This window comes from Falco peregrinus, chromosome 2, assembly GCF_023634155.1.
Source record: "Falco peregrinus isolate bFalPer1 chromosome 2, bFalPer1.pri, whole genome shotgun sequence".
Classification (NCBI taxonomy): domain Eukaryota; kingdom Metazoa; phylum Chordata; class Aves; order Falconiformes; family Falconidae; genus Falco; species Falco peregrinus.
Window position 1 is genome coordinate 69,719,112 of NC_073722.1, and position 25,789 is coordinate 69,744,900.

The window sequence follows — 25,789 nt, forward strand, 5'->3', positions numbered from 1 at the left end:
GCCCCCCGCGCTGCGCCGCGGCCCGTGCGCGCCGCTCGGCGGCGGCCCCGCCAGCGCTGGGCGGCGGGTGCCCGCATCCCTGCGTCCTCCCTCACCTCGGCGGCGATCGCCCCGCCGCCGCCGCCGCCTCCCGCCCGCCCCCGCCCCCGCCCCGCCACACGCGCGCACACACGCACACCCGGCGCTGTGTGCGAGGGCGGGCGCCGGGAGACGGGCGGCGAGCGGCAGAGACCACCGCGCACACGCACACACGCACACTCCCTCTGTGCCTGCTCCTTCCTCGCCCCCCGCCGCCTCCCCGGCTCCCCCCCCCCCCCCCCCCCTCCTTTCTCTGCAACGAGCGAGAGAGGGAGAGGGGGGGAAAAAAGCCACTTACAGGTATTTGTTTAGTGGATCGGCGGCTTAATTTATCCCCCCCGCCCCCCCAGCCTCCCCACCGCCCCTCGCAGTTTGTTTACAAGTATCAAAGTTGTAATTGAGGAGCTGCCAAGGCACATCTGGATATTTTTCTTCTTCTTCTTCTTCTTCTTCTTTGTGTTAGGGACTGATGTGCAACTAATTAAAGGCAGACAGGCTGGTAGCGCCTGCACACTCAAGCCCCCCCAAATAAAGAGCCTGGTAAGTGACTGGTTTGCTTTTCCCCCCCCCCTCCTTTCCCCCCTTAATTGTCGTGGATTGCTTTTTGTTTTGTTTTGGGGTTGTTATTTTTTTTTAGGGGGGTGGGTTTTCTTTTTTTTTAATTTTGTGGTTTTGTCGGGAGCTTTTATTTTTTTTTTTCTATTTTGTTCTTGTTCTCTGGATCGTAAAAGTAGATTGATGCTAGACTTGGGCAATAAAAGGCGCCGCTATATTAATTTATTAATTAATCTGCACCCGCCCCTCCTCCTGAATGTTAAATATGACCTTTGATCTCTCTGTCTTTGGCAGAGCAGACATGCAATATTGAACATGTACGGTCACATTTAGCTTAAGCAGGGAGAGAATCGCGAAGCCCGGCTAGCAATTTCTATTTATTTCATTCGTGGAAAAGAGGGCGATAGTTGAGGTGGTGCTGGTGGATCAATAACTGCGTCTCGGGTACCCTTTTCATGCTCCGGAGATGCATCGATTAAACAATAATGACCCGGTTGGTGGGCACCATCATTTTCTCGCTCCTGGTGGCAATAAACCCCGAGAGAGGGCTGCGGGGAGAGGAGAGGTAGCCAGCGAGGGAAGCTTTTGTGGAGAGAAGCCACTTCAATGCTGGGGGGGAATAGGGCAAGAAAATGCGTACGTTACTTGACTTCTGGCATAAAAGGCTGAACGCTAACGCTTTATTCCTTACCAGATGCGTGGCTTTCCTACACATGTCTGGCAAAACTAGTTTTATTGAGTAGTTGTTATCGAGGACATGCGGCTAGGTTTTCCTTTCTGAAAACGGGAAAGGGTTGAAGGTTTTTTGTGGTGTCTGGGTTTTGTTCTTTTTTGGGTTTTTTTTTGTTTGGTTGGGTTTTTTTGCTATATGCAAATCCTTCGCATCCCTCCACAAGACGACGCTTAGCCTAGAGCTTTCCGGGGCAGCCTTTGTATTGCCACCAGCCCTCTGAAGGCAGCGAGTCTGGGTTTTTCCCTGACGTGGAAGCACAGAGGTGGCTCCTGCGGGCTCGGGGTCTTTTTTTTTTTCCGATGGAAAGCCGCCCGCCAGTCCCTACCGCAGCCGAGGGTGAGGTTTCTGCTGTAGATTTACGCTCCCTTCATCTGGATTTGTTTACATAGAGTCCGCTTTTTTAGTGCACGACGTCGGGAGAAGATCAAGTTTTTGCACTCGGTAGGTTGGGCTGTAAACGGTTCATTAATCTAATTATGATCGTAATTACCATAATTGATAACCGTTTTGAACTAAACATACCGGAGTCTGGAAACTAGACGTAGCCCCACGAGTGTCTCCCAAGTGAACGTTTCTGATCGATAGCCCTACCTCAGAAAAGATGCTGGAAATATCTAAACTATTCAGGTAGAGCATGTGGAAAACAAAGAGGCAGTGTTCATAAACTGAGGGCTTTTAAAGTTATGTTTATGTTTTGCTTTAGTTCGCGCAGGCTGCCATAATGTACCTTCCTCGTTGCCATAAACTAAAATACCCCCTTCGCCTCCCGGCGGGGGGGGGGGGGGGGGGCGGAATCAAGCGACCCCCGTGTCCCTACCCCCATCTAAACTTTCCTAACCCTGGGGCAGAAAGCCATCTTTCCCCGCCGGGGGCGAGTTCAGCAGGTACAACGACGTGCCCCCCCCCAGCGTTCCCGGGCTGTGACCCCCGCGGAGGGGCTGTCCCCGTGCCGGTGCCCGTGTCCCCCCCCCCGCCCCAGCCCTCCCTGCGCAGCCCCCGGCGGCGGGGAATCCTCCCGAGAGGCTAGGATAAATACTCCGTCTTCAGTACAGCTGCAGGCGCCGGGATCACAAGCTGTGAAATTGCCTGCCTGAAGTATTTTTTTTTTTTTTTTTTTTTTTTAAAACCTAGCCCCGGTTTCCCCCGCGGCCCGCAGGCAGCCCCCCCGCCCCGCGGCGGGGGGGCCCGGTGCCGCCGCGACCAGCGCCCGGCGGAGCCAGCTGTGCCGGCAGGCAGCTAATGACCGCCGGGCGCAGAAGGACACCGTGGCAGCTGGCGGCTCCCTGCCCCCGCCTCCCTCTTCTTTTTTTTTTTAATTCCTTTTATTTATTTTCCCCCCTTCCCGTCTTTTTTTTTTTTCCACTGCCTTTTAATTTTCCCCGGTGGAGAGGGTAGGTGGGCAGCTCCCGGCCCCCCCCCCCCCCCCCGCCGTGCCGCCGGCTTGTCCCGGGACCGGGCTTGCTGCGCCCGGGCCGCCCCCTCTGCCCGCGGGTACGGCGGCGGGAGCCCCCGCCCGTGCCGTCGCCCCCCACCCCCCACCCCGGGGTGACTGTTGGCGACCCCCCCCGCGCGCGCACCCCCTCGGCAATGACTTTCTGTGTTTCAGCTGCGGCAGCTCCCGTGAGGATGCAGGAGGAGCGGCTGCCCGGCCAGGCACCGACCGCGGGAATGCGCCCGGAGGAGGAGGATTAAGCGACCCCCCCCCCCCCGCCCCGTCCCTCTCCCCCCGGTCCCCCACCCCCCCCGCCCCGTCCCTCCCCGCCGACCCCCCCCGGCCACCATGAACACCAACGTGTGCGTGGAGAGCGGCCCCAACCCCGAGGCGCCGGGGCTGCCCAAGGACAGCCACCTGCCCGAGGGGGCCCTCAACAGCCTTGTGGATTACAACTCGGAGATGGAGAGGTACCGCTCCTTCGCCACCTTCTACAAGACCAACGGCGGCGCCTTCCCCCAGGCGGCCAAGATCGCTCGCATCACCACCCCCATCTTCCCCAGCGCCGCCGCCGCCGCCGCCGCCCGCATCGGCATGTCCCCCTGGAACTGCGACACCGCCACGGCCGCCGCCGCCACCGCCATGCTCTGGGGCAGCGGCGGCGGCGGCGGCGGCGGCGGCGCGGCGGGCGGCGCGAGGAAGCCCTCCTCCGCCGCCGCCGCCGCCGCCTCCGCCTCCGCGGCCGCCGCCGCCGCCTCCTCGCTGCACGCCGGCAGGGGCGGCATGCACCACCGGAGCGACGCGCAGCGGCTGGGTAAGCCCGGCTGCCCGCCGGCCGAGCAGCCCGCCTTGCCCATGGCGAACGGCAACTTCCTCTCCACCCTCTCCCCCGAGCACTGCCGGCCGCTGGCCGGCGAGTGCATGAACAAGCTCAAGTGCGGCGCCGCCGAAGCCGAGATCATGAACCTCCCCGAGCGCGTCGGCACCTTCTCGGCCATCCCGGCGCTGGGCGGCCTCTCCCTGCCCCCCGGGGTCATCGTCATGACGGCCCTGCACTCCCCCGCCGCGGCCTCGGCCGCCGTCACAGACAGCGCCTTCCAGATCGCCAACCTGGCGGACTGCCCGCAGAGCCACGCCTCGGCCTCGCCCGCCTCCGCCCTGGGCGCCGCCGCCGGCGCGGGGGGCGGCGGAGGCGGCGGCGGCGGCGGGGGGGGCCGGCGGCGGCGGGGCCGGGGGCCGGGGCCGGGGCCGGGGCGGGCAACCCCGCCAAGAAGAAGCGGAAACGCTGCGGGGTGTGCGTGCCCTGCAAGCGGCTCATCAACTGTGGAGTCTGCAGCAGTTGCAGGAACCGCAAAACGGGACACCAGATCTGCAAATTTAGGAAATGTGAAGAGCTTAAGAAAAAACCGGGCACTTCGCTAGAGGTCAGAGGAGATGATTTCTTTTTCCCCAGCCTCCCGCCGTCCCTCCTCAACCCCCTGCCCTCCCCCCTCCAGTGCTTCTTGTCTAGCTTCAAGATGCAGCATCCCTTTTCCGAGGCCTCCTTCAGGCTCTGAGGGTGCCCCCCGCCGCGGGCGCGGCCCCCCGCGGCGCTGTCCCGCCGCCCGCCCCCTCTCCGCCCCGCAGGGAAGAGAAACGCCGCCCCCCGCGGCGCCCCGCCGAGCTCGGCCCCGGCCCCGGCCCCGGCAGCCGGCCCCGCCGAGGAGGCACGGAGAGCCGCCCCCGGGGCACCCCCGCCGGGCACCCCCGCCGCGCCCAGCCTTCCAGAGCCGGGGGGCGCCCGCCCCCTCCCCGCCAGCTCGTGGCCGTTACGAGACGCTGCTCGCCTGGTTTAACCTGCCGTGCTGTTTCCATAAGACTGCTGGCTCGCTCTGGTTTCTTTTTTGCCTTTTCCTCTGGTTTTCGTTTTGTTTTGTTTTTGTTTTCATGACGATTCGGGGCGGTTTGTAGGGACGGGGAGGTGGGAGAGGGAAAGTTTTAGCCGAACGCCTGGCTCCCGCCGTCGGAAGTTCAGGGGGAAGTAATGGCGAGTTCATCTCCGGGTTGGCTGGTAGCTCGTTGTCCAAGACAGCTGGCCGTAGAGCCTGGTAGTCGGTGAAACGTGCCCAAGGAATCCCTTTGGCAGTATCTTTCACGAAATAACCCGCTCATGGTGTATAAAACACGATGGAAGAATAGTGCAGGTAATGACCGGACTGATTTCTGACTAAACTGTATATACGGTTATTTTTACGACGTGTCTGCAGAACTGACAAATGTACCGCGTTTCCCAGAGCTGTGAGGACAGGTTTTCGGGCTGGCTAGGCGTGTGAGACAGGCAGATCCTGTGTCACAGACATTTCAGTTAACGTATGGGGCACGACAGACAATGGGAACCAAAATACACAACCGTAAGGAAAACGGCGATCGGCTGATATCCTTAGGCAAAGGTAGCAAGCGAGAGGAAAGACTAGTAATCATACTTATTCCCTTGTCATTATTGAAATTATAGTGTTGCTGGTTAGACACACGGATCAGATGCGTCTGAAGGTGTCGAGGATGATGGATTTAGTACAGAGGAGTAGCGTATGCTGGGTGACACCAAGATTCGTAGTCACAGAAATTGGCAACTAAGTGAGAAATTGCAACTTCCCTCTGTCCGGGTGTCTGTGTGCGCGTTTGTGCAGAGCAGTTTATTCCCTTACACGCTGCTTGCAGTTCTCTCCAAGAAGAGGTGGGATGAGGGATTTTCCAGGGAAAGATTCCAGGCAACACCAAGAGCCCATTAATTTGATCTGCATTAAATAAATGGAGATAATGGTGTTGGTATTGATACCGCCATGGGACAAAAGCAACACCCGGGGATTTAACTGACGTTTGGCTGATACCATTAACTCTTACCTAACCAGCCTCATCAAACCAACCAATTCCTCCTTGCAAGAGCGAACTGTCCTTGCTGAAAGTTTGATTTGTAGCTCTGCATCCTCTTAGCCCTTCTTTGTGAATGCGCGGTGACCCAGCATCACCAATGCAGAAAGACCAGGATGGACTTCCCAGGTGCTAGAAGCTAGACATTTCTCAGTGATACGCCTTTGTTGGTTTCATAGCAAGTTCGCAAAGAAGATCCTTAATGCCCGAGGTCTGTTAATGACAGATTATCATGCAGAGTACGGCCTAAAAGAGACTCCTCTGAAGCAGAGACGTGGAGAATCCCCCCTGCACCACCCAGCATGGGGGGTGCCTTTGTGTGCCAGGTTCCCTCATTAGGCTTGCAAACCAGGACGCTGCTGGGATTTAATGTTTGTGATAAATGATAGGTTCTGATGGCTTATCGATTTGTGCAGAAAGTGAGCTATCTCTGGAAGAAACGAATTTGGACGTTATCAGATCTTCCTGTGGGTTTGCTTGCATCTCTGAGCACATTTCCAGAACTTCCTTGCTCCTGACAGAGGTGTTCAACGGCCTTAAAAACTGCTCAGGCGTGTTATGAGAATGCCGCCCGTTAAAATTGTTTAACTGCTGTGACTAGTAAAAACCATGGTTTTATTAGCCACTTGTGTACTCTTCATAACAACCTGCCTTTGCTTCTTTTCTTCATTCTCTTTTCCCCTGCTCCCTCTCTCCTGTTTGTGATCCGTCAGATACGTAAACACAAAAGGCTCCTCTGCCGCTATGTCATGCCTCGAGCGAAGCAGGTTTCTCTTTCCAGCTGTGGGGTTGTCAGTAAGGCATCGCTTCTCTGCAGGTCATGGCCCAGCGCAAAGTTTCGTCACGGATGTGGCTAATTTCCTTACAGAAATGTGGATTTTCAATAAGAGAGGAAGAGTAACTTTCTTGCATGGTGGTTTTTCTTCTGTCTTCTTCTTTTCTTCTTCTTCTCCCCCCCTCCCCCCCTTCCCCCCCTGTTTAAACTAACTAATAAAGAGTGACAGCAGGGCTGCCTGAAGCACATGTGCAGCAGCAGCGCTCTGGCTGTAAGGCCACCAGCTGGAAGGGTGTGGGAGAGTGACAGGGCCTACATGGGGGCACCGTGGCAGCAGCGGTGGCTGGGGGTGGCCGAGGGCGGCCTCCCTGCGTGGCGAGCTGCTGGGGCTCCTTCGGTCTGCGCGTGGGTCATCCCCCATCACCTCCGTGGGCATGGTTCCGTGGAAACACGACAAGGATCGAAGGGCTCGCTTTCCACTACATGCTTGTAAGGTTTGTGAATTGTGATCGACGGTGGCTGCGAGCTGGGGAAGTGATTCAAGGCAGGGGGCTGAACTGTGTTTAAAAACAAAATAAACGAAAAATGAGAATAATACCAATAAACTGGCTGGTCCCACAGAAACCATTTCTCTCCTTTTCCTTTAAATCTCTTCTTCTACTGGTGCAATGAAGGCATTAGGATATAACTCTCAAGGTTAGTACATGGAGTTGAAGACAGATTCACATGAATGCTTTCCAGTCCCTGACCCTTGCATCTTTAATGGAATGCTTCCCCCCCAAGCATTTTTTTTTAAAGACTTGAATTATTTTTTCCTATTTTTCTTGTACTGGTTTCACGTTAAAAGTGTCCCGATGCTCTAGTATTTTTCATAGAATGTTATTATTACTAGGAAATTTTATGTACGGTAATAATAAATCTATAAAAATAAGATTGACGTCACGTTGCACGCTGCCTACTTGTGTATGTATATTCTGCATTCATTCAGATTTACAGTCGGCTTAAAGAGACATAATCTTTATTTACCCATAGAGACTACTTATTTTCCTCTGATTGGTATACGTGTCTATAACTTCTGCAGGTTATGAAGATTAGGAGCCTGACGTTACTTTACATCCCCCTCTCTTTGACGTAAACCATTTTGATTCAGGGTGTGAATCTCAATTGCCCCGCTCTTCGTTTTCATTAGCGTGGCAGCAGTGTCAGGCAGAAGGGCTGACTCGCATTGGCAGGGTCTGAAGGGTTCGGCCCAAACGTGAGATCCTTGCTGTTTGGGCATGCTGTCATCATAGCTGGTGCCACTTGCTTTATTCGTAACAGCCCCACTAATTGATATGTGTGCTATTAAAGTAAACATTTGCATACCGACCTGGAATAGTAAATACCAGCATCCAAATCCGAGGAAGCTCGCTGAGTTGCATTTCCAGCCAGCGGGAGTTTGAGATGGCCTTTGCCGGGGATAGGGTTGTGATGATTGATTTCAGCAGGAACGGCATCTGATCCTGAAAATCTTAACACCATATGGCATTGCCACGGGGGAGAGAGGCTGCGCTGGCAACCTCCGAACTTGCACTCCGTGTTGTGGTAGCGCGCGTGAGCGCTGTTAAGGGAAGACTGCTGAGCTCTGTGGATAGGGGTCAATTAGCAGGGGCCTCAGAGGAAGCAATTTCCCTGCCGTCTATCTAGCTTTAAATTACATGCATAAGTTAAGCGACGGCACGATGGAATTGAGTAGTGTGGAGGGGGAACCGAAAAGCGTGATAAGGAGCAGGCAGCTAACACGATCCAAGTGGCTAACTGGAAGGTGGAAAGAAAGACCACCTTGTAGCCTGCATTGCCATTCTTCACTGCAGTGTTGCTGTGTGGCAGTGCTCTCCTCCCTGCCACTGCCTTGTTGCCCTCCATCTGGCCGAGGCTCCCCATGTGTGATGTGATGCAAGCAGGCATAGAAGCAGTCCCTGTCCCTGGGCGTTTACAGCTGGAGCCACAGTCCTGAGTGCAGTTCATGGTGGCTACAAGCAGTAAAACCCTGATCAGCCCTGAATGCTGGTTTTGTCCTCTCTCCTGGTGTGTGCACGTTGTGCTCTGCCAGAGTGCTCTTGTTTTTCCGTTCCCAGGCCTGAGCCTGCGGGGAGGGCACCTGGCGCTGGAACTGGCTGCTGGCACCACACGAGAGCCCTTGCTGGGGGCTTCCAGCACGGCGCATGATCCTGCAGCGATGGTGTTGGCAGGGAAGGGGGGGAGGCAAGAGGCAGGGCGAGTTGGCGAGTTTTGACCTTTGCTGAACGTTTTGCAATGGCTTTTGTCACTTTCATCCAGATTTTACATGTCTGCGATAAACATACATTTGGCGATGAGCTCTCCTTTTGACCGCCAGGGGTTCTTGGGGATGACACAAGGGCCTCCTAGTGCCACCTCTGTTAGAGACCAGACCAGAGCAGCTGCAGGCGTCTTTGCTCACCGGTTCCTGATCTCTTCTGCTGCTTGGAAATCTTGTTGACGCTATTTGACTTCTGCATTAAGATCACATCTTGCAAGGCGGGAATGCGTTGTGGTTGGTGGGAGATGTGATGTTGGGGAAGGTGTTGAGAGCCCAGCAGAATCAAGCTGTTGGTCTCCATACAGTTCTGGCAAATTACTGAGCCCAAGGGATAGCCTCTGAGATGGAGTTGGATGTCTTCTGTTGAACTGTTTCATGTGGTGTTGTTTGCCTTTCCTCATGTGATACTTATAAAGGAAAGAAAGTGGCCAAACCCCATGACATTAGCATTCAATTTAGAATATACATTATATGAACTGCTGTTTGATATGGTGTGGTTTGTTAAAAGGGAGCAAAAATTAAGTTTCTCCTGCCTCAGGTAATAGCTTAGTGGTGGGATTTGGTACTGAACTGAACAGAATTTCAAGGAATTCAGCAAAATTGTAGGTCAGGCAGAGGCTTAACAGCCTCTTTCATACAAACACTGCTTTCTACTTGCGTTGGAAATTGCTTGCTTTAAATCATTGAACTATGATTGTTTGCCAGTGAAATTGTCCGTATGGTAAGAGAGGTTAACGGGTTGTGGTGCTTCTGCATTTTGATTGCACTGAATAGTTCTTTGCACATTTTTCTAAGTACTAATATAGCTTATACAGTTGCGGCATCGGGATTCTGTGCCAGACTTTGGATTTCAGTGTCGTGACTGATCGGTTAGTCTAATTTTTTAAGCTGACATAATGAAATCTCTGTGTATTGTTTAGGCTGGACAAGTTGCACGTATTGTGAGAAAGATGATGAATGAAGCCAGGTTTTTTTCTAGAGCAGTAATTAGCATAATAAATTCTTTTTTCTTTTATCTTTCTTTTTTTTTTCCCTCCAACAAATTGTCTAACTCACTTTGAACTACGTATTTCAGTTGAAGGTGCATAGAGCCATCATGACTTGGACTCTTATGCCAGCTACAGGACTTCTGGAAAATCTTATCAATTCTGCATTTGTACAAAATGTTGTGGGCTGTACACATCATGCCTTATTCATGTAGGGAGCCTCATTTAATCTGGTAGATAGGTGAATATTGTGTTATATACTGCTAAGTCAGAGTGGGAAACAGCAAGTTACAGTCTCAATTTTTGTCTGCTTGTTTATATATGTTCATATAATTGGGTTTTTTGAGCCATTTTCCATGCAATTCTAACACCTTTACTGAAGTCAGGGAAGACTTTGCTCACTTGGCGAATAAACTAGGATGTCAGAAAGCAGTCCCTTTTGAAGACCAGCATCCCGGTACTGCATTTTTTGTTTTTCAAAATAAACGTGCTCTAGAGAGTTAAACAAAAGGTAGATACTAATTTCTGTACGCTGTGTCATGTGTTTGATGCGTAGCAATGACTGAGAACATGTGCTTGCCAAATATCCTGAAAGTTTGTATCTGCAAAAAGAAAACTAGTAGTATTCCAACTCTTAACGTGCATGTATTTTAAGGGTTAGGCTTGGTGAAATATTTCTAAGCAGGCAAACCTAGAGCGTACACCTTTGTCTCATCAAATACAGCATAATCCTTTCAATTGCTGGTTGCAGTGGGAAGCGGCTGCTGATTGTGTAGGGAAAGGCTTTAAGATTAAGCTTTGCAGATGGGCCCAGGTGAGTTAGGATGAATGAGAAAGTAACTCCTGTCACCCTAAGAAAGTCCCTGGGACTTGGCCTCAGTTGCTAAGAATTCCTGAGTCACCGACTATGTGCTTAAAAATTGCCAGCACATACCATGTCTTCTGAGGAGTACCACCATCCAAAGAAAGCATTTCTCTGCTTCTGTAGCGTCTGTAATTTTTGATAGCTCATCCGCTTTGAATGGTTGTACTGAACCATGGTGTCTTGAAGCATGCAGTTACGTTTGACACTTTTTTGCTATTTGAGAGCCCAGCCTGCTGTGTCTGTCTTCCCTCTTCTTTTGGGTACCTTTATTGTTTTCCACAGTCGTGTCTTGTTCAGTCACATGCAAACACCTGCCCTGAAATTGAATTACTCTGCGGCGTGATCTAAAGTCATCCCCCATTTCAGCATCCTGCGCTTCCTCTTGTGTGTTGAGTTATGTTGCACCATACTTTAGATGCGACAGCCATTTAATAATGTTGAAGCCTTAGCTCTGCAGGGGCTAAAAAGATCCCAGCAGGCTTGTTAACTTCTACTCTCAGACATTATGGGAAATATTTTCTCCTCCCTGGAACTCCTAGGTTTCCTCTTAACTAACGCTATAAAATTCCATAGTCAGGTATGCATGAAGCCTGTGTAATTTTTTTGCCGTTTTCCAGAGTTTCTCTATTCTTCCCTGTTTAACCAGGCTCTCCAGTGCCAAGTAAGGTATGAGAACATAAAAGGAATAAAGGCAGCCTGGGTCATGCTGGATACTACTTTCTTGGTGGGCAGCAAACTCATCAAATGCCTTTCCCTTATGCACTATAGGGTTTTATTCTTTCTCTTGCACTACTTCAGTATTTTCCTTTATCTCAGTCTCTAAAGGGTTGGACATTTTAAATCTTTGCACCTCTCCTGTCTCAGGACAGTGTTCCTTTCAGTTCCAGACTGCTGTGGTCATGGTTTCTGTTGTACTTCTGTGTAGGATCCCTGTTAGCTGGTATCAGACTTATTTGACTAGGAGTTATTTGTAACTAGGAGTTATTGTAGTGAGAGAGATTATTCAGTGGTTTAGGAAGTGGAGAAGCAGTTTAGTATTTGAGGTGAAGGGAAGAACTTAATAAATACTGGAAAATGATGGGAAATCCTAGGGAATTCAGGATGGATATCATATCACCTAAGATGAGGACAGAGGAGGAGGAAAGAGCTGCCAAGTGCTCAAATAGAGAAGGATGCAAAAGTGGTTGAGGGTTTGTTATAACATGCAAAGCCTTGGTGAGGTTGTGTCTGCTCCTCCGTAGCAGTGACTCAGTTACCTTGGAGCAGACTGGCCAAGCACGGGAGGTGATCTGCTGACGGGCAGGGTACCATGGTAGTGCTGAAGGTGATGGTGAGATCTCTCCTGGTGAGAAGAGTGCAGAATATATCTGCTGCTGTGAGCAGGAGGTTTGCCACTAATAGTTCGGGTGGGGAAGCTGAAGAGCTCACCGGTAACAGTCTTCACAGCATTTCTAAGGGGGAAGGCCAAGACTTCATACAGCAGAAGGGGACCGTGGTGAGGGTGAGTAGGGCTTTCCACGTGCCCTTGTTGGCAGGGTAATCCAGTTTCTTTAATTCATATTTCAAATTGACTAGAATTCATGGAGAGAGTTTGGGCATTGGGGTGAGCACATGGTATGGGAGGAATCACATGATCTAAACAGGTTGTTCAAGAGCTAAGGAAATTATAAAGGCATCTGTACAGACAAGCTGACAGATGTGAAACAGGGAGGGGATGCTTGCATATGAAAGGCAGAAAATGATGATTTGTTGCATAAGGACTGATTGGGCTTAGAAGTTTCTTTGGTGGTGTGTACCGCATGTCCCAGGGAAGCTGGAGCATGCTGACAGCACGTCAGTCTCCACTACCTTGAGACAAAGAATTTGCTCCATCGTCACGAAAGGAATACCCAAAAACAACTGTGGTTCAGTGACATCCATCCTTCTGCACATCCTGATTGCTGGGTGGGGGATGCAGAGGTGGTGCAGCAGCCTTGGAAGACAGCTGAAGAGCTCTTAGCCATCTGTGTAGAAGGTACAGGGAGGGCAGAGTGTGATTATCGTGGTGCAGTTAAAGAGGTCATAAATGGAAAGGGAGAGAGAAGGAGTATATATTGTTAAATACGTGATCTCCAAAGTGAGTGGTATCAGTCAGACAAAGGCTGTTGGTTTTAGAGTGAGCAAAAGAGGAGAAAATATATTTGGAAGGGGTGTGGGTTGGAATAGCTAGCCAGCAGGGAGTGGGTGAGAGAGGACTCAATGACACAAGCTTAGTAATGATGTAAAACCTGTTCCGTCTAAATCACCAGTTCATCTGAGCTCTGGGAGGCAGTGATCACAGTTGGCTGGTTGCTTAGAAGCTGATGTAAAATAAATTGGAGGTCAAAGTCCATCAGAGGTGATAGTGTCATGAAAATAATCACTGAGATGGGTCTTAATTGTCATCCTTGAAAATTTCAGAAGACATACCCAGGAATGAATGGGGTTCAGAGCCATTTACAATCTTTTAATGTTTTCCCCTCCAGTCAGGAGTTGTGGTGACCTGCTGTATAAGAGTTTGTGTTGCTGCTCCTCTCTCTGCATCTAATCAGGCAATACATGGCGCTCACCAGCTGTGAGAGAGCCAAGCTGGCCCCTGTAACCAGTCTTAGGCATGGGCTGAAAGTACTCCCTCAGCCCAGGTAACTGACTGAGTACTACATTGGAGTGAATCTTTTTCTCTTCCCCCCCACCCCCCACGCCCTCCCCCGAATTTTGCAGAAAAAGAAACAAGCAAGCAGAGGCCAAACATTCAATGGATATATTTTTCACTGGCTCTTTTATCAACAGCCTATGAAAAATCCCAAAGGACAGAAGGAGTTAGCTAACCAATGAGGCATCATAGCCGATTGTAGGTTCCATGCAGGAGAAAAAGATGCTGAAGCCTCAGCAGCTCTAGGGGAAAGAGATTTAAATTTAGGTTTGGTACTGAGAAACGTGCCTCCCCTCTGCTTGGAGACCAGTCTGTAAGAGATTACTGTACCCCAGAGCAGCAGTTTGGAGGATGATAGAGATGTCAGCCTGTGAGTGCAAAGATTTGTACCACTGGATGATGAACCAGCAGGGATTTCTCATTAATGGAATGAATGTTAACAAGAATAATTCTGTTTTGTGAGCTTGTGTGTGTGGGAAGGATAAATGATAGGGACTGATGGATGGTCTTCACAGAGATTTGATTAGGGAGAAGGTGAATGGTAGTGTGTGTGAGAGAGAGGGGGGGAGGTGTATGCACATGGTACATCTATTGCAGAAGGCAGGCACACTTCTAGTTGATAATGTCTGACAGAAGAGAGTCAGCAGAAGTAACCAGGCGGGTCCTAGGCAAAAGCAGAAGCTGAGCAGTGGTGTGGGTATTTCCTTTTCAGTGTCTTTTGCATTGCCGGGATTTGGGGTTTATGTTGCATGGTGGTAACAAACCTGCATCCAAGAATTTCTCTATAAAACTTTTCTCAGAAACGGAGGTTTCTGCTTTATGCTAATAAAATATTTGGCTATTTGATGCTAATTCCCACCGTCAGTATGGGAGCACCGGGTGACAGCTTTTCTGACCTGCTTAGCATCAGTCTTAGCTCTGAAGTAACACTGTGTTAGAGACTGTACGAGCCCTTCCCCGTCCCTGAAAAAGCAGGAGACGGGCCAGACCTACTGGTTGAGAGGCAGAACCAGCAGAAACAGTCCCTCATCCTGCCTGAGGCCTTCAGATGCCGCTGGAATGTAAATAATAAATAGAAAAAGGCAAAATAGTCACATAAGCTGAATAGGCACTCTAGCAGGTCTAGCAGCCCCATCCTCAGGGATAACTGAAAAACCGAAGGGACTGCATGAAGTGCTTGGGAGAGATGCAGGAACAGGGAAAGAAGCGTGGATCCCTTTGGCAGTGAGCTAGGAGAGACCCCTAAGCTGAAACCCCAAACCTCGGATGTCTTCCCTGCTGCCTTTGCCAGAAAGCAGTTGGGAGCCCTGTCTGAGGCCGGAGAGCGGCCAGCTGGAAGGCAGCTGCCGGGTGGCAGACGGCAGGAGGAGTTCCTGACCCCGGCTTGCCCGGTGCTGCCAGCCCTGCACGCGGGATGCCAGGCACGGGCAAGCTGGCGGCCAAGCCGGCTGCATCCCTCGGGAGTGAGCGGGACGGCAGAGGTGGAGACTTGGCTCCGTCCCTGGGCTCGCTGGCCAAAAGAGCTGCGCTGGCACAAGGGAGGGAGTGTGCTGGAAGGCGGCCGCAGCCAATTACTCCCCGCCCGGGAGGGAAGGGGGAGAGGAGATGTGTACCTTTCCAGCAGCCTGCCCGCATCCTGGGGCGACGCTTGTGCTGCCAGCCTCGGTGCAAGCAATGGTTAGCGGCTCGAGCTGCCTGCCGGGGACTCCAGGCCCAGCGGTGGAGTGTGCGAGCCGCTCCGCTGAGAGCTGGCGTGGCTGCCTTCAGCTGTCGGTGCTTGCCGGCACCGAGAGGGGCTCCGTCACTAACGTGTCCTGGGACTGAGCTGTTTTTCTTTTGACAGCGTTGGTCTGGATTCCTTATGATTTCTCATCTATATTTGCCATCTGTTTTCCCCAGTGGTGTTATGCATTTTTTCAGATCAAAAAAGTGAAATTGTTTACCCATTCTCCAAATTTAATCTCATATATAAAGTGAAAAAAATTAATATAGAAAATAAACTGTGGTGTGTACTGAATGTAAATGAGAGGCACATTTGCTCTTTCTTTCTGCCGTGGAGAAACGCATTACTCCTCAGACTAATCCTATTGATTTAGTTGGGGAGCTGCTGCCTGCTGCTGATGCCGAGTCCGAGTGGCAGGATCCAGCCCTACAGCGGCTGATATCCGTGACCATGGGCACAAACCCTTTACTCTCCAGCTAGCCCCACTGAAATCTGCTGAGGTTAACTCTGCACGAGCTGTTTGAGAGGAGATGGGTTTTCAAAGCATGGCCCTGAACTAGGAGCACATTTTTTTAATTTCTGTTTGCAGCGTCCCGTGGCGGAAGTTTACTTTTCACTTGGTGGAGCTGGTGGTGGAGAAAGTCAAATGAGTTTCCTAATCTGGTATGTTCTAAATCTGGTTTGTCTCAAATACAGCCTGAGAGATACGTGGTGCAAGTGGCAAAATAACTGCCAGCACACAGATGCATGTCCTCTCGGGGCAAATACAGCTGACTTTTAAAGTAAGTGTTAAATCTCATCCTTGGTATGAAGGGACACAGGCCTGTAGCTCAGGTATGGGGAGAGATATTTTAAGGTGGGCTGTGGAAGCAAACTCACCACTGAGCTTCTGACCCGCCGTACACGTCCCTTTTTATCTGCTAAGTCCAATAATAAGCTTGTTATTAGAAGACATCTGTTACTGCCTGATAACACGTACGGCGAGCAGGAGTGCAGCGTCAGTGGGCAGCCAGGGATTTTGGCAGCTGTGGGGAGCAGCAGCTTCGTGGACTGTTTCACACCTCATCCAGAGCTGGCGAGTCTCTCCTGTGGGCCTGCGGCTGGCTGGGAGGATGCCAGGAGCTGGAGGCACGGGCTGTTCCAACGCAGAGCTCTGTCATGCCAGCCGGTGTTCGTGTGTGCTGAAGCAGCAACGCGTGCAGGAGCAGCGCCTCGTCACCCCACAGCCAGCCCCCTCGGTGTGGGCACGGTGGGACTCCCAACATACCTCCCGGGCAGGGAGCGGAGCGGCTGGGGGAAACTCGCTGTGCACCAGGCTCTGCCTTTTCCTTCCTTCCGCATCTCCAGGAGATGCAATGCACACACCGGTTTCTTGCCCCCAAGCCTCCCTGCCTGAAGAAAAACATTCAAGGAGACTCTGTGTGAGCTGAATGTGAGCGTCAGAAGGTTTTCCCCAAAGTCATTGCTGTAGGTAATGTATATTTATGAGCGGAACAAAGTGGGCCATAGATACTTTCAAAGGCTGCTTTCCTCTCTGGGTGGCTCGGTATTTAGGCAAGTAAGGAGGGGAGATGCTGTCCAGACCGCGTTTAGTTTAGTGGTGGCAGAGCAGGCTGGTGCAGGGGAGGTGGCAAGCATCCCTCCGCCGCCAGCCGTGGGCACTGCTCCAGGGCAGCCGCTGCCTGTGGGTCAGGAGATGGTGTCACTGCTGTGCACCAGTATGTCCCAGTGAGGCGCACAGCCCTGTTCAGCCATGAGGCTGGGTCCATACCGCCACGCGTGCCCTGCAGCCCAGCCTGTGGCTGGGGAAGGGGCTTTCCAGAGAGGGAAATTAGGGACAGAAAGTGAGTTTTGGAGCACGTGGATTTGCACCAGATTCTGCGCTGTTTATGTATGAGCAACGCTGTGTGTATATTTGATGTCATTTCCAGCGTGATCAAGCTGACACCTAGATTAGCTTGCGGCACTGAAAATACAAGGCGTGATGTGGAGGAAAGGCCAGTTTGCTTTCCTGCTGGCAGTTGCTTGAGTTTCTGAGGCTGATTAGGTGTGTAGCCCGCATTTGCACAGGCGTAAGAAAACTGCATACAGTCACTGGTTTGTGGCCAGTGGTGGTCAGCATTGGCTGGGCTGGGCTGCTGATGGATCCAAATTGCATTTTGTGCAGGTGCCATGGCTTTTCAGCTAATGTTTTCGGCCACTGCGGAGCACCAGCATTCTCTATCTCTGATCATGTATCTATATATGTACATATATATGTATATAACTTAGTGGGCCAGATTTCATGCTCTATGTTGCCTGGCCTAAGTGCCAAACTGCTTCTCTTGTGGAAGGCATTTCAAGAAAGGATTGTCCTCCAGGCTGCAAAACCCGCATAGGGTTCTGTGCAGACCTTGGTAAGATCGTTTTTTCCTGTGGCCAGCACTGGTCCAGCTGCTTTGGGGAATACACTGGTTTCGTTTGCCCTTGCCATGTGAATTTGAGATTTGTTAAGGACAAGGTTCCTTAACCGCTGTCTATTTCTGTGGTTGTGTCGATCTTTGTAAAGACTGTCAGGTAGCCCAGATCTTGTTGAACATGCCTCAGATGCAATATACTTCCCAAAGGGCCTCTGTTGAGCTGGATTATTTCAGCCAGGACTCCTCAAGAGGAGTGAGGAATGCCACACCTGGCCAATAATTTGCTGTAGCCAATGTGTGAGTTTGCTTCAATGAGAGCAGGATTTTTGCTCATGGATCAAACATCAAAGGTTTCTTACATAATGCAACATCTTTTAACATTGGTAAAGTATTAGGTCATAATCATGTAGCACTCTGATATGTTTTATTATTCTATTTTATTTCTCAATGTGGTTCATCTCAACCCAAGTGATTCCCTAGCCTTGCAGAAAATCATAATGCAGATGACTTTATGCAGCGGTGAATTTGGGCTGCACCCCACGCTACAGCATCCCAAGCAGGAGTGGCCAGCTTTCCCGAATCCTAATCTCCACACCAAATCTTTCAGGCTGCTGTGAGCTGCGAGACTCAGAGAGCCGAGGAGAGAGGCATCTCCGGCAGGTTTTGTAGGCACGAGCCTGCCAAGGGATGGGGCTGGGCTGGGCAAGCAGAGCCTGTTGTCTCGCACCCCACGCTTTGCTCCATCAGTTGGCCAGTCGCTCACTCTGGGGGGCCGTGGGAGACAGCATTCTTTAATGGATGCTTTCGCTGTGAAAATACAGAGCACAGCTGTCGAAACAGAGTCTCTGGTGAGGAATTTACAGCACCTGCCAATGTGCGGTGTTCATGCGTTGGCAGCGCGTGCACACACGCTCACACGTAGCACAGGTCTGCTTTTATGTGTCTGTGTGGGGCAACCAGGATACATACGTAGGTATCGTTTTTCCATTGCTGCTTCATTGTAGGGATTTTCACTCTTCTGTTAGTTTCCGTTGCCTTTTTTACCTCCTCCTCCAAAAATATAGTGTGCTTGCTTGCCTATATGAAGCTGATTTTTCAAGGCAACAATTAAAATTTCAGATTTCAGATGATTGAGCTACTTCTTTTGCAGTGAAAGCTGGCAAGAAGGGAACAGAATAGAGAGTTTGAAAGCATGGAGGTCATTTCATACCAGGTTTGTGCAGGGATAAATTCTCTCGAGCGCCATGCTTTATGGCATTACCTGCTCGGAGAAGCCAGGGCTGCGGGTTTCTGAGCATCCTCCTGGGAGCGAGCTTGCCGTTTGTCAGCATTTGCACTGGCATGAGCAACGAAGGTTTTTACAGCAAAACCACACTGATCAGCTCTGGTTGTGCTCCTTGCCACCCCTCCCCAGGCTTCCAGGGGATCTGTCTTTCCTGTCACTCAGGATAACGATTCCCTGCTGGCAGCACAGAGATCCAGGGATGCGCTGTAATCTTGCCGAGAGTTTGATTCCCCAGCTGGGACTCCCAGGTTTATACAGCCAGGCGGTAGATGGTCATTGCACTTAAGCTCGTACGTTGGTGTGCTGAACCACTAAATGGGCTGAAGGGTCTCTTTTTGTCTGGAAATAGCCTTGTGTCTGGAAATAGCCTTGATTCTTGGAGTGGCAAAATCTATGGATTTCATCACGTAAATTGGTTTAGATTTAACTCGATCCACCTATTCAATTCTAAAAGCTTTCTTTTTTGTTTAAGCGTGGATTAATAATTCATTCCCAATTTGGGGGTTAGCGCAATGGATATTTAATTGTAAATGTGTATCTTTAATTAGAACTCGGTACGTGGATGCAAAATTCCTTATCTTGTAGTTTTTCAAAAGCACACCTATTAAACCACAGCTTTGCCCTTCAAAAATATTTTCCCGTGTATTTAAATGTCTGAATGACCTTTTAATCAGACACTGCACCTTTACTTCCAGCTGATATGACAACGTCTGACAGTAACTCAACCTGATGCTGCAAGAAAATAAATAAAGGCCATCTCAGTCACTATGTCTTTAAATCTCTCTGTCTAGCTGTGGTTTTGTGTTTAGGCAGATGGACCCACAGCGGAGTATTACATTTAGTTTTCAGGTGAAGGCAATCTATTGGGTTTAATACATTTGCATGTTTGGCTGCTCTTTTGAGGTCAATTTAGTCGGATGATTGTTTCCTGTCATTCTGAACTCCAGCCTTTTCTGCAGTCAACCTCTTTATAAATTATAAATCTGTATACCTCGCTCTCAGCAGCCATCTTACAGCCCACACAGACCGGTGCGGATGGTCTAGCAACTGCATTAGCTCTCCTCGGTGTACCTGGGGAGGAGGGCTGCTGCGCTTTGTCACTACTTGTGCTTAGGCTAAACACACATAATGGGGCAGAACAGGGACTGGTAAGGGTGGATAGGAGCAATTCCTACTTTTGGACCACCGGCACAAAGAAAACTCATACTGGTGAGGGCGATTGTATTCAACAGACCAGCTCATTGTCTTTGAAAGTTAATTTTCGGATGATTTATTAAACCCTAATGTTTGCGGAGGGGGAGAGGGTATTGAATTGACCACAGGTCAGAATTCTGGTGACACAGCAGAAGTATTTTCATCTCTGGTATTTTCATGGGCATGAGCGATAAACATAACAATAACAGCTCCCTTTTCATACGGCTTTTACAAAAAGAGGAGCTGTGTACTGCTTGAGGCTGACTATCACAAAATGGGCTAATTATTCAACAAAAAATACTTGCCATACTAATAAGCAGTTCCCTGGAATTCCGAAAGATATATTCTGACTTCAAGTACAAGGCACACTGTATACTGCAGGGTCCATGGTTTGGGGATTTTTGTCAAAAAAATAGGAAAATGTGTAAAAGCTCTTTCCTGAAACAAAAATGGAAGAATTCCTTCAGAAAGAGACATGGTATTTGTATATGACACTAGCAAAATCAGTGAGAACTCTTTCATTACAGGTATTTATTTGCATATTTCCAGAGTTTTGTTTTTAGGGGAATTTAATCAGATGTGATGCTACTATTTGTGGGCAGTTGTTAGTGAAACAGGTACTTGTGAGCTGAGACTGACTGATACAAAGTCATCTCAGGGCTTGCTCTCGCCTCCCTGGTCAGTGCGTGGTCATTAGTTCTGGAGGAGAGACGTGGGTCTAGATGCATGGGTTCAAGGGCACTTTCATCATCTTTTGACTTTGAAGGAAATTGAGGGCAAGAAGTACCTCACGGCCCCTGCAGGCTCAGCGCCTCAGTCTCTCATGTATGTGGTACTTTAAAGCTGTGAAGGGAATTTTCCTGGACTCAGATGTGTATGGAGGCACCTGAATGCAAGTGGGTATCATTTGTGGGGGACAGCAGGCGGGGGAAGGAGGGAGGGTGTCAGCTCTGCAAGCAGACTATTTCTGTGTAAGCCAGGGTCTAGCATGCATGCAAAAGGAAGCACAGGGGCAGTCTGGGCAGCCCCCCCCCCCCGCAGTCAGCAGGATGTTTCCCTCGCTGAAATGAAGTCAAGGATGTGCTTAAGTGCTTTCTGCATTGCAACCTAAATGTGGAATGAGGTGACTGGCCTGAGATTTGAAAATGCCGACCTCTGCTCCCAAGGCGTCCGTAGACAGAGCACAGTTTCTGAATGACAGATCAATGCCTTCATTATTCCCTGATCAAAAGAAGTGTTCTTGCCAAAGCGTGTGTCTAACCTGCAAACCCACCAAGCCATGGCTGCACATCCCATATGCCAAGGCACAGGCAGAAACCATTGTACAACTGTGTGGTTGTTCTAAAAGCACTATTTTCCAGGAGATTTTTTTTTTTTTCTAGCAATGTTTACATTTCCATGACTACCTTGTTTAACTAACTAAGGAGAAGAGAGCATGTTAGGTGTGGTATATACCGAGTATGATGTATCGCGTGTGATTCTAAAATGGGGTGTGTTTGGAGAAAGGATGTTTTGATTTATTGTAGAGCAATGTGAGGCATCATGTTGTTCCTAGATAACTGAAAGTATGCCTAAAATGTAAAGGAAAAGAACAACTAGAAGAACTCAAGTATGCCAATGCCGCAAAAGAAAGCTTAACTTGTTTTCTTGCTTTTTTTTTAGAGAACACCTGTTCCCAGCGCTGAAGCATTCCGATGGTTCTTTTAAGCAGTAGTGTATCTTATTTTCAAGGCAGTCCGAAGTGAATGGCAAGCTAAAGTCTTGTTTTAAGAAACTGCTTAGTCCACCATTGAAGAATATACTCAGATACTATTTTCATTTATGTATAGGGGTTTCCTCAAAAGCAAAAGACAAAAATCTGGGAGCCTGGGGAATTGGCCAGCTTCTTCACATTCAGTACACTGATTCCTTCTTTGATGTAACTTAGCTATACTAGTGAAGTTGTTGTCTATTTTTAAAGTGGCTGTAAAAAAAAAAAAAAAAGTTTGGGTAAACCCCTGCTATAAAGTCATGTATCTTTGAAAAGTAACATATCTATACTTCATTTTCAAATATATGTGTTTCAGTACTGTAAACTGTACAGATAGCCGCTTGTATTTTGTGTGTTTAGACACAAGGAGACAATCATGTCTGAGCATCTATGGAGATTAACGGTTTGTACACAACGGTGTGGTTCTGCGAGTTAAATCCGGAGCAATAAAATTCTAGCTTTAACTATTATTTTGCTCGTTGTTTAGCAGCAGCAGCAACAGCAGCACTGTTTTACCATGCATCCTTCCATAGAGACTTGATGCCAAGTTTTCCAAGATCAAAAGATTGTGACACATCTAGCAATTACCTTCCGTTGTGGTGGTGTAAGAGGGGAAGACGTAACATTTAAAATTAATCTTTCAAGCACTGTATTAGCGTAGTGGTTTGTACACTTGCATTGCTTCTAAAGGAGCTTTACATTGGGGTATCTCTCCAGAAATGCTGTCTGGTGTCTGACTTGCTTTTCACTGTGCCCTGACGTGGAGTGCCCAGCATAGGCAGATGGGCAAAACCAGTCGTCTATACAAAGGTTGTTCTAGGATGCAAAACAAAGTGAGTATGAGACCTTAGAAAAAACTATGATTCAGCCTAATTACCCTTCATCTATGAGTTCTTATGTAATATTTTCAGTCAATGGAGTAAATATTTTATTAAGTGGAATGCCATATTTTTGGTCCAAGTGGAACTCTTTATAACAGTTAAGTGAGTTTTGACAGTTGGACTGGTTTTGGTCTCGCACTTGTGTTCATTTGAGAGCCTGGATATTTTTGCAGTATAAAAATGAACTTTAAAAAAAAAAAGTTTTAAAAAAAGACCGCTTTTCCCTTCACGTTTCTTGGTTGACTGATCTCGGCTTTGCTGAACGGCCAGTCCCTTAGGCCCACAGAAGAATGCTCTGCCGTTCTTCCTGCTCTAGCTGCGCAGAGGAGATGCCTGCTCCTTGGAAAGGCAGCGCACGGAGGGATATAACTCACATGTCATAAAAAATATGGAGGATACTGAACTTAGGGATACTTATCAGTTGATCATTGCTTTTTATTGCTTGGCTTCGTCATACCACTCATGAGCGAGAAGGCCATCCCATCAAAGTAAACGAATGCTGTTGTGCCATGTATTTGATAGATTTATCATTTTGTACAAGATAGGACTACCAGTAGTTTCACAGACAAGGTGCTGGGCATGGAAATAACCAGATAATGATGCACAGCATGTTCCAATCTGCTGTCGTTTCAGCACTTTCTCCATTTTTGGCCAAGTACTTCGGCCTTTGGCCCCTGGTCACATTCACTTGGTGAAGAACAGGGGATGGGCTGGGAATGCTGCGGTGTGGGACCTATGCAGGCAGGGGGAAACGCCAGCTTTGGCAGGGGTGGGGGGAGCTCACAGGACTGGCGGATGTTGGGAATGGCCCAGAAAGCGAAGACTGAGGGATGGAGGAGCAGAAACCTCCTGAGGTCACTCGTGTTGGGTCAGCAGGGCTGGGCAGAGCATGGATGACACAGGATAGCTGGGGGAGCGCGGGCGGGCTGGGCTTACACCTGCGTCCTCAACTTAGGGTCAATGCCTGTGCCTGTGTCTTTGCGTCGTATGACCTCACATACCTGGCTTCAGAGATGGAATGTCACACTTGAAATGCTTCTATCATGGTGCCCCTCTTACAGTTTGTGAGAGATCCTCAGTTGAATACTCAACCCATACCCATTCAATGAGCTTTACGTCTGTTTGTATGGCAGCCGTGTACAGATTTTTTTTGTGTTGGAAACTTTTTGGTTAGGGCCTCTGTTACTGACCACTAGGCCAATATGAGCTCTGTAAGGCCTTCTCTACCAAAATGCTGGTTGATTTACAAACTGAAGCCTTATTTGCACATTTGGCTGGTAAGCTTGCCTTGCTTTTTTGGAAAACTGTGATTGCTCTTACAGAAGCAGAGGCAAAATTAAGTTCAGGCTACATTAGGTGTACAAAGATATTCATAGCAATGTACTTACTGTCTAATACCCTAATGTTGCATGTCTTGATGTGGTTTCTTTTTTTGTTTTGTCGTTTTGTTTTAAAGAACTGATGGATCTGTATATTGTAATTGTGGTGTTTTACATGTCAATTCAAAATTGTTAAAACAAACAAACAAACAAACAAGCAAACCTGTTAATTACTGAAAATGAACAAGAGTTGATTTTTCTTTGATTTACCTGTATGGTTTTAATTTTGGATGTTGTTTCTTTGCACCATCAGATTTTTAGATTTTGCTGAAACAGTATTTATATGATGTAGTGCACATAGAGCATTTTAATTAGTGATGTTTGAAGAAGGAAATCCCTTTTCTGGCCTGTCTCTCTCCACTGCAGCCCTACCCCCCAGTTTACGCACATATTTGTCAATTGGATTATTGTCCAGTTCTAATTACCAAATTTGTGCTTTTCACAAGGTCCGGTACCGTTTTGCAGTGTGAAAATTTGTATTCCACTCTGTCTTTCATTCTCATGATGTAAAAAAAAAAACCCAAAGCACAAAGCGGGGGAGGTGGCAAAAAAAAGGCAGAACATACTTTTGCCATCTTCTAGGTGTGAGCACTAAGCCTAATGGAAGCATTTTTGGCATACCCCAGATAAACTTACGAAAAATGGTAAGGCTGAAAGGGAGGCACACATACCCATTCTGTCAATTAATAACAGACCCGCCCTATGAGGGAAAATACTCGCTTTTGTACAGAACCCCTGGTTTGTAAGTCCTACAATTAATGTTAAAGAATATAAAGTCTTTAAATGGGCTATATCTGTAATCAAATAATGAAGAAAGAAAGTAGTTAAATGAACATACTATTCAGGGTCGAATGCATTCAGCAAAAAGCAGTAGTGGGTCTTTGATCATGGTTAGATGCATAGCGATATCAAACAGTGGGTTCTCATGTAACAGCTAAATGTTTCAGATTTTGTTTTTATTAAATTTGGCAGTTTCACGCTGAGCTCTACTGTATTCTTAGTGAATAAAAGACAGCTCCTATGTTAGAAAGTACTCCATTTTCACAATTGCAGGGAACTAGGAGGGTTTTTTCAGAAACACAGGCCACAGAAATGTACTCCTTTCACAGTGTTCTCCTATTTCTGAACTGTGCAGTTATCTATTAAATTTTCTAATAGATATTTGTGTAAGGTGTATGTATGCTTGTGCAATTATGGAAAAAAAACAGTTTTGGAAAACAGTGTATTTATGAAAAAAATAATCACTTATGGGGCATGTACAAAACTGTATAAAGACATTCAATTTGCCCAGTAAAGTTGTTTTTGTGATATTTCTGTGTTGTTGAATAAAGGACTTTAGTATTCAAAATATCTCTCTTTTTCCATAAACAGGTTTTGTTTGTGGGATCTTAAACAAAGAAAACCTCTTTTAAAAAAGAATCCTCAAAATGAGCAAGCAGGTCCAAATGCTGACCTCAGGCTTGCATATGGGAATGAATGCTTATGAAGTGATGGTATAATAGCTACAAAACTAATTCCTTCTCAATTGGCAATTGATGGAAACTCCCTAAGTTGTTTACCTGAAGGTAACATTGTATTCTGGATTTTTTTAAATAGCAGAAAAAAAAAAATACTGCCTTTTTAAGACTGGGAATGTTACGTTGAGATTTTGAGGCTACGAGAAGGTAGTGAAGTAGAAGCAAGACGGATTGCAGAAAAGCCTTCAACCCTTTAACACAGACCTCTGTTGTATAAAAAGAGTGGGTTAGTGAGGGCGATGTGATAAATTAGCAGTTAGCTTTGTAGGGAAAAGCATACGACGGTGATATCTCATCTGTAACTCTTGCAACAAACAGTCTTGAGATTAGGTCATCCCT

The 25,789-nt window shown here is 48.6% G+C and overlaps 1 protein-coding gene across 1 annotated transcript; it reads left to right on the plus strand.

The window, feature by feature from the left end:
- CXXC4 (CXXC finger protein 4) lies at nt 1–25,281 on the plus strand. Its single transcript, XM_055796625.1, is given in 4 exon segments — nt 1–378; nt 542–618; nt 2,973–4,011; nt 4,014–25,281. Coding segments are annotated over 2 exon segments (1,206 nt in total). The 5' UTR covers nt 1–378; nt 542–618; nt 2,973–3,146; the 3' UTR covers nt 4,355–25,281.
- Nucleotides 25,282–25,789: the final 508 nt, after the last annotated feature.